The following is a 21,807-nucleotide window of genomic DNA, read 5'->3' on the forward strand; positions in this document are numbered from 1 at the left end:
GGGAGCAACTCCATATTTTCAAAAAAGTGTATTTTCAAACATGGAAAACAACAGCTAAGCTGCTGTGGACAGTTTTGCTGCTGCAGACGGGAAGTGAAATGTGTAAAGCTGCTGCTGGGAACTCATACTCCCCTGAATGTGCTTCACAAAACAAGCATTCTGTCGTCAAATTAGCAGCAGCTACACCATGCAGAACGTACAACAACAGCGCTTAAACAAACAAACCACAACAAAATCATCCTTGACAAGATTTACCCAAATTTTCATCTCTGATAATGTTCACGGAGGTGATCATCTACTCTGAATAATCAAAAGGTTTTCCTCTTATTAACCAGTGCTCATGCCACTGATTTAACAAAACAAAATAAATAAAAGGATTTCAAAGAGAACACATGCAGGTTACTTACATCAATGTCACTGGAGTTGTTGCCAGGCAGTGTGGGGGATGCTGGGACGATGGGCTTGCTGCTGGGGGGCGCTGTGGTGCTGGAGCAGTGCTGAGGGATGCTGGGAGACATGGGCTCCATTTTGACAATGGCCGGAGCTGAACCCAGACAAACGGAATGAGACAGGACGACTGGAAATGGAAGACATGAGACGGGTCACGACTGCTGAAGGAGGAGGTGATATTCTGAGGAGCAATAATCTGCCAAGAATTTTTATGATTCATGTGTTAATATTTTTGTGAAAATAAACTTACAACATGGTAAGTTTTGAGATATTCAGTGTTAGAATTTTTTTTTTTTTTTTAAGTTTTTAGCCATTTTGTACCTGCGAATGCTATTTTTATTTAATACAGTTTGCATTTTATGTACTATACTTCAGCCCCTCCCATATCTCGTAGGGGCCCTTCACACATAACACGACTGAAGCCGGCTGGGGCACGAAGGAGGAACTGCATGCCACTTGTGAAAAATTGGAGCCGCCTCAAATGCCTCATACAGCTGTCGCCACAACCATTCACGCACACCAGCGGCCGAAAGACAGAGTGCCCTGCAAGTGCCCATTCGACCCCCTCTCAGCAGGTGTCGGCCAAATTCCACGTGCCACACACAAACATCCAACACCACTCGCTGGGCACTAACCATATTCGAGCTGTCTGTGAAAATTGCCACATGGGTGTGCTGTTACCAAGCAACCAGGGTTCTAGCTAAAACCATTTTAGTTCTGGGTAAATTATGTGATTACGGCTCATAGCCCCCCCCCCAAAGCTAAATGATTTTATACCACTACAACGTTCTTGGCAAGAATTATTTTAACTAATTTTTGGTGGTTTTAGATGCACTGAACGCAAGAATAATAAACAAAAAATTATATTTATGTTGTAATATTTGTAAGATCAATTAATTAACACTGAAAATGTTAAAAACACATTAATATTTAATGGACATAGCATTTACTCTCTTCTTCAACAGTAGCTTTTAATCCAGTGAAGCAGGCAGTTTTTCTGTCATCTGTTTTTTTCTGCTTCTTTCACCCAATTTTGTGTTATGTCTGAAGAGGCCCTAAAAGGTGTCATGGGGAAATTAATCACTGATATTAATTCTGTGATTTCTGAAAAAAGGTCAGAAAAGGTCTTTATATTTTAACATTTTATAACGTGTTTAAACACTTTTTCTCTTTATGTGGCACCTCTTGGTCAGATTATTCGTAGCCATGTGAGTGATTAACAGTGTGACTGATTAACACTGATTAATGCTTTTGTGTCTTCCAAATGTTACTACTGTAAATGTTTTATTTTCTGGTTCATCACATAAGAGCGAGACATTTTCAGACGATTCAGACAATGGCTGCTCGAGTTTGTACGTAAAACCAGGAGATCTGTCCACATTTCTCTAAGACTGCAAGGGAAGCTCAGCTTCCCCTAAAATGTCAACAAAAAAAATTAAATGGTGAAATACGTACAGGAACAGTTTAACATTTCATTGACTACAAATGTGTTAGAACACATTCATCTCGAAGACGAGTTCATTCAGAATCAGCTACTTATCACAGATTGACAGACTATTTTGTTAACTTCTCATAAATCTTTTTCTTATTCGGTCTGTGGCCAATGCATTTGCCCATAGAAGCTGAGCGTCCATTAACTTCAATGGGACTGAATGGAACAGTTTGTTTCATTACCTCCAAACTTGTCACTGGATAAATGCCATGATTTTGTCCCACACCTGAACGTTCAGTGTCTCTGTGGGTGAAACGAGCTGTGGGCAGGCCTGGATGCTGGACCTTCGCACAATGATTGGACGATCAGTCGAAAGGCTGAATCCCATTTTGATTGAAAGCTATTTTGAGATATTGGCATGTGAGAATTACTTTGCACATTTTTGTGCATTCATGCATTTTAAAATTTATGCCAAAGTGTTTTGCGTGACCTATAAAATCAGTCTGTTTTTAAAAGCACACCTTAGATATCATATGTTTATACAATAAGACCAAACTAAAAAAAAACAAAAACAAAAAAAATGAAACACCTTTGTACCACAGCCAAACACGAGTTAAAATCTGCGGAAAGACAACAGAAACAGACGAAAGTGGTGATTAGGATGCCACAACCATTCACAGTTGATGAAAATTAGTAACAGAGAAACTAAAGTATTTTGAACCAATGAATCAATATGAAGCAATGGTTCAGTGTTTTGAAGCTTTTGATACAATTGGATATGGCGACATCTGCTGGCCAATCTTTAACATAGCATTTGCATGGAACAATAAAAGGAAAGGTCATGAAACCGTAAGTTACTGTTATGTATGTTTAATATTAAAAGGTGTTATGTGCTTCTTGTAATTTTTGACTATATTTTCGTTTAAAACCATTAATAATATACTTGTGTTATAATGTGATTGTGCCATCATAAAATACTGTATGTAATAGAGATATAAATTGTGAAATGCTTGCGCAATTGGGGACTATTATAACCATTTGACATATTTGATTTTACACAGAAATAAATTGACAAATTTTGTGATATAAGCCGAAAATGAGCTTCCCCTATTTCAAAGGCCAGCAAGCCACCACTGGTCCACATCATTTTGACTTCTTGTGAGTGTGAGAGCTGATTTTTAGGTTTTGTTGTTGACTGCAGATGGTTTTGCAGGCACCTCGCTAACTGATCTTATTGAGCCTTATGTGCCTTCTCGTGCACTGCAGTCTCAGGATGTGGGCTTTCTTCATTTGTCCAGGCTTTTCTTTCTTTTTACTATGAAATAGTGATGTTTTTATATGTAGAGCACTAACATTTTCTGCCTGAAAGTACAACATAAAATTATTATTATTATTATTAAGCTGGATAAATATCAATGAATGATTTATATAGAGGGAAAAAAGTTCTGTATTTTCTTCTCACTCCTTTTGAACATGTAAACCAAGGCAAGTGTCTGAATTTAATTTACTTTATGTTGGAAAATTTGAACAAATACAGCCGACAACCTCAATTCCTCCACATTTCGTTTTGCTTTCGTTCTTGATGGTTTCTTATTGTTTGCTTAGTTTTCGTAACTTTAGCATTTCGTTTGAGTTTCATCCAACCTCCCAAGTCCAACGTATTGAACGAAGATTAATGAATGCAACGATATCTGAACGAATCAATAACTCAAGCTTCGACGAGCTGAACAAAACATCCTTTTGTCGCTAATGAATCCTTATTTTCTGGGATGAAAAAGCAATGTTTTCAAACAGAAACAATAGCGTAAAGAACGTTTCATCAACTACTTTAACTATTTACGCATGTTTCAACCGTTTGTGGCTGGCCTGCGTATGCGTGTCTTCGGGAGCAGCCTTCATCTGACACGGACAGTTCCCCATGGCTGATGCCAGGGATTCAAAGGTACTCATCAGGACAAGTACTATCACAGATAAAGTATACAAGGTACAGACATGATGCCAGAATGTGAAGACAAATAAAACAAAATAAAAAAATAAAACAAAATCTCTCACCTGCAAGTACTGTGGTTATATTCAGTCACGTCATTGTGAATGTTTCATTTTGATTTTGTTTAAAGGGTTGAGGTTTACATTTGCTTCGTTTTTGTCATTTGTTTCGCTCTGTTTGAGTTCACTTGATTCTCAGAATTTTCTGGGATGGAAGAGCGCAGGATCTTTCGTCTACCTTTTCTCAACGATTTTTGATGGTTTGACTTTTTAGCCTTCATCCAACTATTGCCATGTGCCATGTAACCGGGGCTCAAAATAACTTTTCTTCAGTACAAACAGAAGACATAGTCAACAGAACGTTGACTGAACTAATTTCAAATTAAATCCAGTCAGCGGACAGGCTTTATTTTGCTCAATGTACTGCTGTATAGTGTAGCTTCTGCTGCAACACTGATTACCGCTTACACTGGTTAAATCCCCATTACACAGGGACGGAGTACATTCTGCATGCCTTGTGCAAGCATGAAATCAAAATGAATGCCTCAGAACTATGAAGGAATGCACAGTACACACAAAGACCTTAAAGGTATTCTCTGTCGTTGCACACTACACGCCATGGTCCCCATCAATTATGAAGCTGCACCTGACAAATGCAAGAGTCTCCAAGGTTGGAGGACGCTCAAATATCACACAGGCCACAAACAAACATAGCACAGATCACGCCATGACTGCCCAATGGATGGTGAATTAATAACTTTTTTGAGAATGTGTAAAGTTTTGACTTACTAGGTGCAATGCTGAAAAAAAAAAATTGTTTTCTCAGAATGCAAACAATGGAGAACCACACCCTACTTTTATCTGGGCCAGGCACAGAACTTCTCAATCATCCCTTGTAGCGGCCCATTTTATGTTCTTCTGTAGAAGAGTTTAGTTTATTATACAACAGAGGTATGTTTATACAGTTGCGTTATGTTCTACAGTGCATTTGTCATGTTTGACATCTGACAAAATTTAGTTTTAAAATTTATACCAAAAGTTACCTTATATCTTCACATCTTAAAGGAACCTTTACAGAAACAATGATCTGATTTATATTGTGATATATATTGATAGAGTGACATGAAAAAAAAATGTGCTAAAACATTTCCTCCGTATCGCCCAGCCCCAAGTAAAATAAATAAATAAATAAGTTAATTAATTAATAAAATGAATACATAAAAACAATTAATTGAATTGTATAACCTGAAACAAGTCAACACTGGCCTTTTTAAAACAACATAAATTATCAATTTGTTGGATTATTTTCTGTTTACAACCCCTGGCAATAAATATGGAATCACCGGCCTCGGAGGATGTTCATTCAGTTGTTTAATTTTGTAGAAAAAAAGCAGATCACAGACATGACACAAAACTAAAGTCATTTCAAATGGCAACTTTCTGGCTTTAACACTATAAGAAATCAAGAAAAAAAATTGTGGCAGTCAGTAACGGTTACTTTTTTAGACCAAGCAGAGGGAAAAAATATGGACTCACTCAATTCTGAGGAATAAATTATGGAATCACCCTGTAAATTTTCATCCACAAAACTAACACCTGCATCAAATCAGATCTGCTCGTTAGTCTGCATCTAAAAAGGAGTGATCACACCTTGGAGAGCTGTTGCACCAAGTGGACTGACATGAATCATGGCTCCAACATGAGAGATGTCAATTGAAACAAAGGAGAGGATTATCAAACTCTTAAAAGAGGGTAAATCATCACGCGATGTTGCAAAAGATGTTGGTTGTTCACAGTCAACTGTGTCTAAACTCTGGACCAAATGCAAACAACATGGGAAGGTTGTTAAAGGCAAACATACTGGTAGACCAAGGAAGACATCAAAGCGTCAAGACAGAAAACTTAAAGCAATGTGTTTCAAAAATCGAAAATGCACAACAAAACAAATGAGGAATGAATGGGAGGAAACTGGAGTCAACGTCTGTGACCGAAATGTAAGAAACCACCTAAAGGAAATGGGATTTACATACAGAAAAGCTAAACGAAAGCCATCATTAACACCTAAACAAACAAACAAACAAAAAAAAATCAAGGTTACAATGGTCTAAGGAAAAGCAATCGTGGACTGTGGATGACTGGATGAAAGTCATATTCAGTGATGAATCTCGAATCTGCATTGGGCAAGGTGATGATGCTGGAACATTTGTTTGGTGCCGTTCCAATGAGATTTATAAAGATGACTGCCTGAAGAGAACATGTAAATTTCCACAGTCATTGATGATATGGCTGCATGTCAGGTAAAGGCACTGGGGAGATGGCTGTCATTACATCATCAATAAATGCACAAGTTTACGTTGATATTTTGGATACTTTTCTTATCCCATCAATTGAAAGGATGTTTGGGGATGATGAAATCATTTTTCAAAATGATAATGCATCTTGCCATAGAGCAAAAACTGTGAAAGCATTCCTTGCAAAAAGACACATTGGGTCAATGTCATGGCCTGCAAATAGTCCGGATCTTAATCCAATTGAAAATCTTTGGTGGAAGTTGAAGAAAATGGTCCATGACAAGGCTCCAACCTGCAAAGCTAACCTGGCAACAGCAATCAGAGAAAGTTGGAGCCAGATTGATGAAGAGTACTGTTTGACACTCATTAAGTCCATGCCTCAGAGACTGCAAGCTGTTATAAAAGCCAGAGGTGGTGCAACAAAATACTAGTGATGTGTTGGAGCGTTCTTTTGTTTTTCATGATTCCATAATTTTGTCCTCAGAATTGAGTGATTCCATATTTTTTTCCCTCTGCTTGGTCTAAAAAAGTAACCGTTACTGAATGCCACAATTTTTTTTTCCTGATTTCTTATAGTGTTTCTTAAAGCCAGAAAGTTGCCATTTGAAATTACTTAAGTTTTGTGTCATGTCTGTGAGCTGCTTTTTTCTACAAAATTAAACAACTGAATGAACATCCTCCGAGGCCGGTGATTCCATAATTTTTGCCAGGGGTTGTATCTCAGGATTTTCTACTGATTGGTTCAACTCTTGTCAGACTACATGCATTATAAAAACAGATTTGTCTGCATCAAAACATACATTACTGTCAATTTATTCAGTCGTATACAAAGATTTGAACACAAAGGAAAAATAAAAGGAAAAGTTAGTTAAAATAAATCTCATAACAGAAGTAGATTTCCATTGCTGTGGTCTGACCAAATTCTCTGTTAGAAATAAGTCTTTTTATTGGCACTTTCTAATGAGATGTCAACATACCTGGTCTGGTTTGGTCCACAGAGGAGACGCTCTGCAGGATGAGGGTTTTGGCTGATGTGGGGGTTTGTGGGACAGGCAGGTTGGTGACACAAACGGGTCGGGGTTGGATGGGCGGTTTCGCGCTCAGGATGGTGTTGGCCTTGTGCTCGGTTGAGCACGGCAACACTGCAGCGAACACAGATGCGTGCACAGCATTTTGTGAATGACCATTATTTTAAATATGCCACACAATAAATTCTGACTTGACTCTGACAATAACATCCATGTAGCGTGTTGTACAGGGGCGTCAAAACCAGAACCGTGACCAGGGTGGAATCAGCATACGGCGCCGTACAAAAGACGGTTTTCAAAGCAAACATGAATTAATCTCTATATCCTTTCATGTGACCAGCAGATTCAATTCAACTCAATAAAAGAAGCAAATATTTATTTTAATAATTTGTGTGGGAATTTCACACAGAGTTTAACATGCATGAACTTTGACCCAAGACTTCACAATGATGGATCCAAAAGTGCCCTGAGGCAGCGCACGTAAACATGGTCCAGTCTGATGAAACTGTAATTTACTGCAGTGTTTGCAGTCAACTGTCAAAGAAGAGCATCTAGTTTAAACACAAGTTAGTGCCAATCTGAAAAACAAACATGTCTGTGAGCAAATAATCACATGCTCATGTGTGTTCATGGTGTAATATGAATACTGGTTCAAAGCTGGAACTGACAGTCGGCAAGCCTTTTTATATGACTTGGTCTCAGTTCCCTGATTCCAGCTGAAATTTAAACATTTTAATTTTATTAATGTGATGTCTCCTGGCCACACCTCCATCACACCTCCTCCATTAATTACATGTGTTTACAATTAAAAAAATAAAACAATTTAGTGATAAATGATGCTGGCACACCTGAACCCTGGGTCTGAAGCCCGCTGAGGACTCCTGTAATCTGTGTTGGCAGCGGATTTTGCAGATGTGTCTGTGTTACAACCGGCATCTGTGTGTGCAGCGGGGTTACGGTTGCCGTTGCCACGGTGACCTCCATGGAGCCCAGTGGAGGTGACAGCACATCTCCATACATGTACGGAGGAGTCGGTGGGTTTTCTCCTTTCACTGTTACCTGGTGGGAGAGAAAAGCCGAAATGTAAGACTATTGATTTGACAGCTTTGAAGGGTAATGCTGCGTTTACATATAACGACGTCATGAATGCCACAAAGTATACATTCTTGGCCGCTGATCACGAATGTAATGATTCAGGGCGGAGGCATCAGGTATACTCAGGAACTGCTGCAACCTGTTACCACGTGTTACGATTAATGGCATGTGTTGTTGGCGAATTATCAGGAACCATTACGCACAGTCAAGAATAATGTTCCACGCTGGTGTGCGCTGTTCTGTGCTATTGCGTGTAACAGCGCATCGTTATGTTCTATCACGTTGTGAACAAAGCGAATTGTCTCCACACACCCACCCATATTCATCCTACCGTCAGCTGCTTAGCAATTCAGATCGCTCCAGTTTGCGCCTCAAAATCTAGATGAATCCACAGCAGAAGAACTTTGTGACTATATGTGTAGTTGGGCTCTGTGCTGTGGAGTGGCACAGAGAGGAGGAGGAGACAGGGAGAGCCAGATGTGTGGCTCCACGCAGCTCTCGTCTCGCTCGTTTTCCCAAACATCAGGCACAGCAGCAGCAGGTGGAACACCTACAGGAGTGTGCTGATGAGCATTGGAACGAGGCTTTTAGCCGACTTGGCATCACTGTCCTTCAGCATACTGCAGCAATGAAACTGAATGCGGTGCAGCAGGGTTTAACTTTGTGCACGTCAGAAAAGAACGCTGTCACGCTCTATTAAGGATCGCCACTAATCAAGACGGATCAACACGCTCAGTTGTGACCTCCACGACATGAGGCGAAATGAGGGTGGTGCGTGACATTCGTGGAAGATTTTTTAACAGCCAAAAACATGCTCTGTTGCACTCTATCGAGTGTAACGGCACATCGCTAAGTTCTGTCACATTGTGAATGAGGCGAATTGACTCCACACACACCCCCATATTCATCCATCAACTGCTGAAGAATTCAGATCGCTCCACAGCAGCAGAACCTTGTGTTTACAGGCTTAGTTGGTCTCTGTGCCATGGAGTGGTGCAGAGAGGAGGAGGAGACAGAGAGAGCCAGATGTGTGGCTTCACACAGCTCGCTCGTTTCCCCAAACATCAGGCACATGCAGCAGGTGGAACACCTGCAGGAGCGCGCTGAGGAACAATGGAACGAAACTTTTAGCCGACTTGGCATCACTGTCCTTCAGCATTACTGCAGCAATGAAACTGAATGGGTGCAGCAGGGTTTAACTGTGCGCATGTCAGAGAAAAATGCTGTCACGCTCTACTAAGGATCACCACTAATCAAGACGGCTCAACATGCTCAGTTGCGACCTCCACGACATGAGGTGAAATGAGGGTGGTGCGTGACATTCATGGAAGATTTTTTAACAGCCAAAAACATACTGTATGAAAATCACGAATATCACGCACCAACATGCACTAGTAAGAAACCTATTCAGATGCGTTGTCACATTAAGAATGTCAGAAATGTGCCAAGAATGATGCAAATATGACATTTGTAATGCGTCCTGCTTATGTGTAAACACAGCATTAGATACAACATCCAAACTCAGAATTCATCAGAAAAACAAAAGAACAAACAGCAGTGTGAACAAACACCTGTGGATCCGGTGATAATGCTGAGCGTTCAGAACCGAGAGACGAAGGAGGGGACAGAGGTTCTGCTTTCACCTGGAACACTAAAACAAGTGGCATATGAATATTATAATACACAATTTTGGTTCATGGACAAGAACAACTCAAAAGCACAAACAAAGCAAAAACAAACTGCTTCCTGTCCAACATGATGATGAAGACACAGACTATAGCAGCAGAATATTTTTTCATGAGGCACTTTTGAACAGACTAGAGAACAACTTACACATTTCCACTGGCAATGGCTGAGTAATCGTCATTTCATTTTTTAGCATAGGACTGTCACCTTCACAAACACAGACACACACAAAAAAAGTTACAATTTACAATTTGTTACAATTTGTTTAAATACATTTTGCACAACAATCAGATAAAATACCACAATGTCTCATCTGATTACTTTAAACTTCTCAATGGCAAATAAAGGGATTAAACATGAAAACATTATTATTGGGTAGTTGGCTGACATGAAATGTGTTTCGTTCACCATTAAATTCATGTGATGCATTCTTAAGTTTTTCCACGTCAATATTTTAATCGCTTTTCTTGATTGGTTAGTATTTTAGTCTTATTTGCATCCTGTTTTGTCTGTGGGTGGCTAAAATTTTTCACATTTGTTTGCTTACCTGTTGCCCCTTTGGGTCCAAATAAGATATTCTGAATTGCAAAGATAAAACGTGGTGCAGGAGAACAAAAACCTGCAGGGTTTTTTTGAGGAGTGAAATCAAAACGCTGAATGAGATATTTTCAGTTCCATACCTGTGAGGAGGTTGTCGTCAAGGTGTTTCCATGGTGACGAGGAGTCGTCAGGATCGAGGGTGAGCACAAGGCCATTGTCAAACTGTGACAGAAGGACCAAAGAGGGCGGTCAGATTTGTAAAGGTACGTGAATTTTGAGTTGTGGAACAAAAACACAACAGTTCTCAACACACTTGTGCTGTTGACTTACGAAGACAAAATAGGACAACACCACAGTTCAGAAGGTTCCGGGTTCAAATACCACCCCTGCCACATTTCTCCATGTAATGTGGAGTTGCGTCAGGAAGGGCATCCGGCGTAAAACCTGTGCCAGTTCAACATGCAGATCCACCTTGGATTTGCTGTGGCGACCCCGAGTGAAAACAAGGGAGCAGCTGAAGGGACTTACTTACTACCATTTATTATGTGCATAAACACACGACGCACAAGACTGAAAAGTCATAGAAACTGATTTAAAGTTTCAGGTCACAGGTTCACTTGGGTCCCAGGAACTGAGACCAGAAATGGGACAGGTTTACGTTTTCTTCAGTCTAAAGGCAGCAGCCTGTTCACATCATTGAAAAAAGCCTGAAGTTGTCCTTTCTAAACTTTAATGGCTGCACTCTTCTGCTCAGATGTGCAGTGGCATCAGTAGGCTGAAGGCTCTTCTGTTGCCCCCAAGTTCCATCTTAAAAATCAATTCACAGTGTTTGTTTTGTGGGTGCACATGAAACAACTGGCAGTTAGGCATCAATCAGACTGCCAGTTCAAATCAGATTTATTACATATTTAATTCAAATGGTGAGATGTAAAAATCACTCACAACAGGAGGAAAAAGAAAAAGTGAACCAGCATCATTGCGCAACATGATTTCTGTTAGCGCAGATTCCACATAAGATAACAGAGGATATTTTCTTTTGTCTCCATACCGATGTCTCGTATGTCAGTCGCTGGCTGTAATCGCTATCCTCGCCCTCCTCCATGCTCTCACACTGGTACAAGCAGGCATCTGTTAACACACAGAATATGACTTCAAGACAAATGAGCGCAGAGATAATATGATGTATAACTAATAACATGGGCCCGTCTCCATGAAGTACCCAAAGGCTAAAGGTAGCTCCTAGTGCTGTTATTCTAAGAAAAATCTTAGAATTCCCCAAATTCTTAGACATTTCTAAGATAAATGTTATTCACAAAGCATCTTAGGCCTTAAGAGAGCTCCTAAGGTGCCAAACTGGTAAGAGGAGGAAGGAAGACATTTAAGAAGCATAAGAGTATCTTAAGCAGATAAGATGGTGGAAAAGACAGAGAGGAAGGAGAAATATTCCCTGTATGTTCAATGACAGTGATTCAGCAACACGCTACCTTGATCAATTTGATCAGTTCGGCTTTATCGCACATGCAGGGCTAATGTTTGTGGTTGACCTCATCAGGAATGAGCTTACTTTTCCCACCCAGCATAATAATGTAATAACACCTGAAATGAAGGTCATCACACCATTGCAATACCTAGCTACAGGAAAAAATGTCAATTGCACGTAAATACACACACACACCACACACACACACACACACACACACACACACACACACACACACACACACACACACACACACACACACACACACACACACACACACACACACACACACACACACACACACACACACACACACACACACACACACACACACACACACAGAGTGAGGAAAATAAGTATTTGAAAACCCTGCGGTTTTGCAAGTTCTCCCACTTAGAAATCTTGGGGGGTCTGAAATTTTCATCTTAGGTGCATGTCCACTGTGAGACATAATCTAAAAAAATAAAAATAAAAATAAAAATCCGGAAATCACAATGTATGATTTTTTTTATTTGTATGTTACTGCTGCAAATAAATATTTGAACACCTACCAACCAGCAAGAATTCTGGCTCTCACAGACCTGTTAGTTTTTCTTTAAGAAGCCCTCTCATTCTGCACTCTTTACCTGTCTTAACTGCACCTGTTTGAACTTGTTACCTGTATAAAAGACACCTGTTCACACACTCAATCACACTCCAACCTGTCCACCATAGCCAAGAACAAAGAGCTGTCTAAGGACACCAGGGACAAAACTGCAGACCTGCACAAAGCTGGGATGCACTACAGGACAACAGGCAAGCAGCTTGGTAGAAGACAACAACTGTTATGATTATTTATTAGAAAGTGGAAGAAACACAAGATGACTGTCAATCTCCCTCGGTCTGGGATTCCATGCAAGATCTCACTTTGTGGGGTAAGGATGATTCTGAGAAACCTCAGAACTACACATGTGGACCTGGTCAATGACCTGAAGAGAGCTGGGACCACAGTCACAAAGATTACATTAGTAACACATGATGCTGTCATGGTTTAAAATCCTGCAGGGCAGCAAGGTCCCCCTGCTCAAGCTAGCACATGTCCAGGCCCGTTTGAAGCTCACCAGTGACCATCTGGATGATCTAGAGGAGGCATGGGAGAAGGTCATGTGGTCAGATGAGACCAAAATAGAGCTTTTTGGAATCAACTCCACTTACCATGTTTAGAGGATGAGAACAACCCCAAGAAAACCATCCCAACCGTGAAGCATGGGGGTGGAAACATCATACTCTGGGGTGCTCTTCTGCAAAGGGGACAGGACGACTGCACCGTATTGAAGGGAGGATGGATGGGGTCATGTATTGCGAGATTTTGGCAAACAACCTCCTTCCCTCAGTAAGAGCATTGAAGATGGGTCATGGCTGGTTCTTCCAGCATGACAATGACCCCAAACACACAGCCAGGGGAACTAAGGAGGGGCTCCGTAAGAAGCATTTCAAGGTGCTGGAGTGGCCTGGCCAGTCTCCAGACCTGAACTCAATAGAATATCTTTGAAGGGAGCTGAAACTCCAAACCTGAAAGATCTAGAGAAGATCTGTATGGCGGAGTGGGCCAAAATCCCTGCTACAGTGTGTGCAAACCTGGTGAAAAACTACATATATATATGGTAAGAAGTGGTGCAGATTATTGATTGAAATAATAGGATTAATAAATGGAATAGTTTTGACTGTGTTGAATGCTTGGTTTGCAGAGTAAATGTCAAACAATGTTGACGTACATTGGATTCTATGACATGTGACGTATGTTACCCTGTAACGTGACAACTAAGCATGACACATGGTGCAAACTACTCGCATTCCTTTTTAAAACCCTATTAACTCAACTAATAATTTGCATCACATTTGACAAAAATTGGAGGAACTTTAACTTTTGACCCGTGTACAAAATGAAACTGACCTTTGTCACATTCTTGCTGTTTTTACCCCATAACATTCAGTCATAGACAGCCCAAACTATACCTTTTTAGAATCTTTGTGATCAGACACATAATGTGGTATAGCTTTCAATATGATTGGAGCTTTTTTAAATTTTGACCCCTGTGTAATTCTTCATTGACCCTGACCTGGCTGCCATATTGGATTTTCACGTGGCCAGCACTTTTTTCTCCAAACAATGATTTATGGAGAACATTCATGCCAAATCTGATGCTTGCATAACCATGTGAACAATTCTGGCCAAACGTCATACTTATCTGCTCCACTAGAATGAGTGTGATGTGTCGTACGGGACATCTTTTAAAAGCCTATTATACAATAACTAATTAAAATAATTAACTAAAGCTACGTCAAATAAATAGTTATTGGCCAAAGTTAGAGATTCTGTAGTTGTAAGCTTTGGTCTTGAAAAATGAGATGCAGGGAATTTTTTTTACATTTCTGTATGTCGTATGGGACATGACCCCAAACCCCCCATCAAATATGACAATTTCTGCTAAATGCAGTGAAGTCACATGATCAGGGGGTGGGGTGGATATAGCCAGTACCCTCCCCTATTGACTAATAATGAAAAAGCTGCAGCAATTAACTGTTAAAAAATGTGGGACAAAAAGCTACAGTAATCTTATTTTTCAGAATTTGAGAAAAATTCAAATTCTGTGATTTTGTCCCAAAATATCCAATTCCTGGTGACTGGCAGGAAAAAAATCTATTTGGTCTTTGAAGCTTAAGTATTTAAGCACACAATGCATCAGTTCATCAGTTATTTTTGAGTAATTTTTAAATCTAGCATTTTTTTTTACCTTCTCATGTGGAATCACCCTTTTCTGATTTTTTTAAGATTCTATCTCTCACAGTTGAAGTGCACCTACAATAAAAAAACAACAGACCTCTCCATTCTTTGTAGGTGGTAAACTTGCAAAATTGACAGTAGATCAAATATTCATTTGCCTCACTGTATGTTGTTTCATGAAATTTGTGCCATAGTGTTCCCACAGTTCCCTGATTGTGTGATACTTTCACGTGAAGTGATGCAATAAAACATTTCATTTCAAACAACCACCATACGGCATCATCTTCTGAAACGGTTTGACTGACACACACACACACACACACACACACACACACACACACACACACACACACACACACACACACACACACACACACACACACACACACACACACACACACACACACACACACACACACCCTCCACCACAAAAATGTTACTCCATGATCATGATCAACCAGAAAGTCCTGGTGAACAACACGCTTATTACAAAAGGTTTTTAATAAAAGACATTTTATTTGATTTACTTGACAACAGCTAAAAAATATAAAGTGCCAAGAATAAAACAAAGCAGAAACACATTTTGCAGCCTTAATTTCTGGAGTATTTTATTCTGAAGACTCAAAGTCTAAGCAGCAATATTACCAAAAGTTAAATATCTATTAGACATCAACACACTTAAAATAATGAATTCTTCTTTTAATTCTGCCATATCTCAGTTAATGTGCTGAAGTACAGGGTAAAACTATGTAATTAAGTTAAATCCATTAATACCGCGACAGAAAAGAGCAATTAGAACACACAATGAGTTTTAGAGAACAGGGCAACAAAGTGTTTCTGAAATCTCAGTTATTAAACTTAATGATCTGACTGATTAGAAAATTGTATTAATTATGTTCAAAGCAATACATGTATCATTACCATCTAATCTACAGAACTTTGTCGTCATAAGAGACAACTCAGCTGAACAGTGGAGAAAATTTCTTTGAAGGTCAAGTTTTCTCTGACAACTTTAAAACAATGATGTATTTCAAACTATGGAACTACAGTAAAACTCACATATTTTTCAGGAGAGAATTTTGTCCAATATAATCGAAATCCATTATATGTATAAAACTGACAAAATCCATGATACATATGTATGAGATTAGTTACAGTCAGGAGTCGCTGAACAATCTATGGGGAATCCTGAATCAAGACCTGCCTCATTTAATGACCGGGTCAAAACTTCATCTGAAAGTGCCAGACATTATGTGCATTAAAAAGATTACATTTGATCGAGTCACTCTTTTTCTAAATCCGCTGTGGAGTGTTATCTTAAAATCCTAAAGTCTGATTTATGCTTCTCCAACTCTGTGGCCATGCAATGACGTCGACGTGCACGTTAATCTTTTAAAGTTCTCAGTCACGTCTTTATGCAATTTGCTGCAGGAATGGTGGCTTTTTCTGGATTAATCTGTCCCTCATGAGTTTCTATATACAACCATCAACCTACTTGTACTTCAAACTGCACTCCAGTCATCATCTATCTCAGTGACAGATATCTGAATCTTTGTACAACAATCGTTTCCACATAAATTCAGCATTATTTCATAGTAAATGATGGGGGACCAATCAGAGTGTGACAGCAGCACACCTGAGTCTGACAATACAGGTATTAAGGAGTAAAAATTTACAATACATTTAAAAAACAGCAATGATTCCTAGCGTTTTATTATCAAATCCTTATGAAAAAGAAATGTTAATAACAATAACAAATACAACCAACAACCAGTCAACATATGTCACGTTGCTGTCACTATGGCTGCCGGTCCAAGTGGCAGTCTAAGTGCATAAAATTTACTTGGTCTATTTTGGCCCCACTTAGGTGGCTGCAAAGCACCCACTATGATTGAAAGTGAATAACAGCTGGTCACTTTCCCTCTCTTGCAGCTAATGTGACCTCGGAGCGATGGGAGCCCCAGCCATGCTTTACAGCAATGTAAACAACTTTGTTGGAGTGCATTCTGCTGGACAAACCACATCATTTTCAACAAATTTCCCCTCTGGGATTAATAACGTATCTATCTATCTATCTAAAATGTTTTTTCTCTAGGCTATTTTTATGTGGCAAAATAAAAGATTTTATTTCTGCAAAAATATGGCCAATAGTAATCATATCGGCTGATATCACAGGCCAACTGATATATCAGTGTGGCTCTGATAATTTTGTTGTAGATTGTTACGTCCACCAAGGACGTAATAAAACGTTTTTTTCCACCACAAATAGATATTAGGCCATGGAAGAACCCATTAAATTTTGGAGTGGCTCTGCATCCTGGATCAAGTTTCACTATATATACACATACATATACATATATATTCACATATACATATATACATATACACGTACATACATACATACACATACACTCAACAAAAATATAAACGCAACACTTTTGGTTTTGCTCCCATTTTGTATGAGATGAACTCAAAGATCTAAAACTTTTTCCACATACACAGTATCACCATTTCCCTCAAATATTGTTCACAAACCAGTCTAAATCTGTGATAGTGAGCACTTCTCCTTTGCTGAGATAATCCATCCCACCTCACAGGTGTGCCATATTTCAGCTTTCAAGAATTGTGTACAGAACCTTGCAACATGGGGCCGTGCATTATCCTGCTGCAACATGAGGTGATGTTCTTGGATGTATGGCACAACAATGGGCCTCAGGATCTCATCACGGTATCTCTGCGCATTCAAAATGCCATCAATAAAATGCACCTGTGTTCTTCGTCCATAACAGATGCCTGCCCATACCATAACCCCACCACCACCATGGACCACTCGATCCACAACACTGACATCAGAAAACCGCTCACCCACACAACGCCACACACGCTGTCTGCCATCTGCCCTGAACAGTGTGAACCGGGATTCATCCGTGAAGAGAACACCTCTCCAATGTGCCAAACGCCAGCGAATGTGAGCATTTGCCCACTCAAGTTGGTTACGACGACAAACTGGAGTCAGGTCGAGACCCCGATGAGGATGATGAGCATGCAGATGAGCTTCCCTGAGATGGTTTCTGACAGTTTGTGCAGAAATTCTTTGGTTATGCAAACCGATTGTTTCAGCAGCTGTCCGAGTGGCTGGTCTCAGACGATCTTGGAGGTGAACATGCTGGATGTGGAGGTCCTGGGCTGGTGTGGTTACACGTGGTCTGCGGTTGTGAGGCTGGTTGGATGTACTGCCAAATTCTCTGAAACGCCTTTGGAGACGGCTTACGGTAGAGAAATGAACATTCAATACATGAGCAACAGCTCTGGTTGACATTCCTGCTGTCAGCATGCCAATTGCACGCTCCCTCAAATCTTGCGACATCTGTGGCATTGTGCTGTGTGATAAAACTGCACCTTTCAGAGTGGCCTTTTATTGTGGGCAGTCTAAGGCACACCTGTGCACTAATCATGGTGTCTAATCAGCATCTTGATATGGCACACCTGTGAGGTGGGATGGATTATCTCAGCAAAGGAGAAGCGCTCACTATCACAGATTTAGACTGGTTTGTGAACAATATTTGAGGGAAATGGTGATATTGTGTATGTGGAAAAAGTTTTAGATCTTTGAGTTCATCTCATACAAAATGGGAGCAAAACCAAAAGTGTTGCGTTTATATTTTTGTTGAGTGTACATACACATACATACATACATACATACACACACACACATACATACACAGACATACACATACATACATACACACACACACATACACACACAGACATACACACACATACATACACACACACACATACATACACAGACATACACATACATACAGACATACACACACATACACACACACACACACATACATACACACACACACATACATACACACACACACATACATACACAGACATACACATACATACATACACACACACACATACATACACAGACATACACATACATACATACATACACACACACACATACATACACAGACACACATACATACATACATACACACACACACATACATACACAGACATACACATACATACATACATACACACACACACATACATACACAGACATACACATACATACATACATACACACACACACACACACACACACATACACAGACACACACACACACACACACACACACACATACACAGACATACACACATACACACACACACACACACATACACAGACATACACACAGACACACACACACACACAGACATACACACACACACAGACACACACACACACACAGACATACACACACACACACACAGACATACACACACACACACACACACACACACACAGTGAGGAAAATGACTATTTTTGCAAGTTCTCCCACTTAGAAATCAGAAGGGTCAGAAATTTTGTGATTTACGACTGTCGTGCGTCCACGCAATGATAAACGCACTCGTTTAACGTCGCATGTCCTAACAATTTTGTATTTAAATTACTTTAAATGAAAACTCACCCCAGTCTTCACTTGTCAGAAGATTATCGGCGAAAAAGCGACTGTCCAGATCAGAAAGTAAATCCGCAGTCATCGTGATATCGGCTGGCTAGCTAGCTCAACAAACACTGTCACTACCACCTCGGACCTTCACATTAATGCACCTGACTGTACCAAAGCTTTTAACACTTACAACAACAACCATTTCTTCATCTGGAAAATTATTTTTTATTCTATTAATTTAATTTTGCCTCTACTTTCTTACGGACGACGCACATAAGAAGAACCGTATTTTCCGGAAAACACCGCAAGCGTCCTATCAGTTCAGCCAATAGCAGCAAAGAAGGGCGTTATTGGCGTGGCAAATCACCAATCAGATGATAGAGATCGCAGGAGGAAAGAAGTAGTAGACGCTTGAAAAAAAAATTATTCGAACAATAGCATTTTGATCGACAGCATGACGTAACCAATGAGCGCAATGAAAGATTACGCCGACCTTTCATTGACAAGAGTGTTAACCACACTAAACACTAAAACACTAAAGGTCAAGTTGATCGAAGGATAGTCAGTTTTTTTTCTGTTTTATTATTTATTTATTTATTTAATAATACTGCGTGGACAAATAATAAAAGAAACCTTTACACAAACAATCAAACCAACACGCTTCCTATATAAAATATTAATGCATTTTCTGTAGTCAGTTATTATTTTTGTCTCTTTTTTGGTACTGATATGAATTTACTGTATAACTCACCCTGATTGAGGAGTAATATAAAATTTTCATTTTATTTGAATTAATCTAACCGCCTGCAAACTAGTGTGCCTTAATTGAGAGAGTGACAACATGACGAGTCGTAGTAGAGAAGCTTGAATCTTCGACTGGACTGGGTTGCTTGACACGAGGACGTTTTGCTTCAAATCGCAGAAGCTTTCTCAGCTAAAATTCTTGCTCTGGTGGTCTGACTTCTGTCTTGACTCTTGTAGAGAAGAATAAACAGAAGCCACAAAAGCTGGAGTTTTAAACCTAACCAGACCCCTCCTACCGAGAGGCCGACTGCTACAGGCTAGTGACTAAACAATAGCTCTAATTAGCACCTATTGTGCTCTAGTTAGCACCCTCCTAATGACAGGGCAACTGTCCCTCCTAATGATGGGACGGAAGCCTTTCCTAATGGCTCCCTTGACGACTCTCCTGATGATGTGAATGACTCATTACCATGAACAAAAGACTGAAACTGCTTTGACCTGAGTACCCCATTGTAAACAGGGGATAAAGTGTGTCTCAGACCCCCTCCCCGGTTAAGGCTGGGTTTCAACTGTTTCACATAGAATGCCTCCTTGACCCCTCGCTCAAACCATTTCTTCTCTCTGGCTAAGATTTTAACTTCCTTGTCCTCAAACGTGTGGTTAGTGTCTTTAAGGTGGAGATGAACTGCAGACTGAGGTCCACTGGGGCCCTCTCTGCAGTGCTGGTATATCCTTTTGTGTAAAGGTTGCTTAGTCTCACCTATGTAGTGTGCTTTACAGTTTTCCTGACATCTGATAGAATACACTACATTGCTCTGTTCGTAACTAGGGACCCTGTCTTTAGGGTGAACTACCAGAGCAAGAATTTTAGCTGAGGAAGCTTGTACGATTTGAAGCAAAACATCCTCGCGTCAAGCAACCCAGTCCAGTCGAAGATTCAAGCTTCTCTACTATGGAAACCACCTGGACAACTGAGAGCCTACACAGAAACATGACAAGTCCAAAAAAAAAAAAAATGGTCACGTGACTCATGGTGCCATCTTGGTTCCAAAATAGCGTTAGCTGTTAATCTGTCTGCATGGAAATCCAGCTATTTTATTTAATTATTCGCTTAAAATGCAGGGTTGCTGTCCATTTGGAGGAACAAATAGACACAACAAGGGCTTTAAGATGTACAGATTCCCTTCAGATCCCAACAGAAGAAATATTTGGCAAAATAAAGTCAGCCGTGTGGGATGGAAGCAATTTCGTCATCAAGGTTTTGAGAGCCAAATTTATTGTTCAGTCCAGTGGCGGCGCCAGGAAATTTTTTGTTGGGGGGGGCTGGCTGGGGTAAAAGTTGGAGGGGCTCCACAAAATGTCATCGAAATGAACAATATATAGTAAATTGCTTTATAAATACCAAGGTATATGTTTTAGTCACCCGTGCTTCTCTAAAATGTGGTATCAGTGCACACACACATCACTTAGAATGATTGCAAGTTCAGTAAACTTTCACATAGGTATACAAACTGAATTAACTGAAATGGTGCTCAAGACAATGCATGGAATCAACCTTATACAAATCATCTATATCAAAGACTTATTGCCAATTTAACACCGAGGTCGTAATCATTTGGTTAAAGTAAGTAAAAGATATAGCCTGAGAAACTTAATTGTAAACAATATACAAAAAAGTGATTCTTTATGAAGTTTGTATACAATCTAGGTGGATCTCGGTCGATCACCGAACACACACATTCATCACTTTCCTCAGTTACGCAATATTGAGACATTGTCAGCGCAAAACTACAGTTGAGATCCACAAATATGTCAGTCGCTATTCACATTATT

At 39.9% G+C, this 21,807-nt stretch overlaps 1 protein-coding gene across 1 annotated transcript in view; it reads right to left on the reverse strand.

Annotated features, from left to right (window-relative positions):
- The window catches only part of atf6b (activating transcription factor 6 beta), a 36,057-nt gene extending 16,511 nt beyond the window's left edge, over positions 1-19,546 (reverse strand). Inside the window, 8 exon segments of the mRNA XM_034160566.1 lie at positions 408-544; positions 7,137-7,301; positions 8,036-8,246; positions 9,854-9,933; positions 10,116-10,175; positions 10,649-10,730; positions 11,557-11,636; positions 19,249-19,546. Coding sequence (XP_034016457.1) covers positions 408-544; positions 7,137-7,301; positions 8,036-8,246; positions 9,854-9,933; positions 10,116-10,175; positions 10,649-10,730; positions 11,557-11,636; positions 19,249-19,321 — 888 coding nt within the window. The 5' untranslated portion in view covers positions 19,322-19,546.
- Between the last annotated feature and the right edge of the window lie 2,261 nt (positions 19,547-21,807).

This window comes from Thalassophryne amazonica, chromosome 20 (assembly GCF_902500255.1).
Source record: "Thalassophryne amazonica chromosome 20, fThaAma1.1, whole genome shotgun sequence".
Classification (NCBI taxonomy): domain Eukaryota; kingdom Metazoa; phylum Chordata; class Actinopteri; order Batrachoidiformes; family Batrachoididae; genus Thalassophryne; species Thalassophryne amazonica.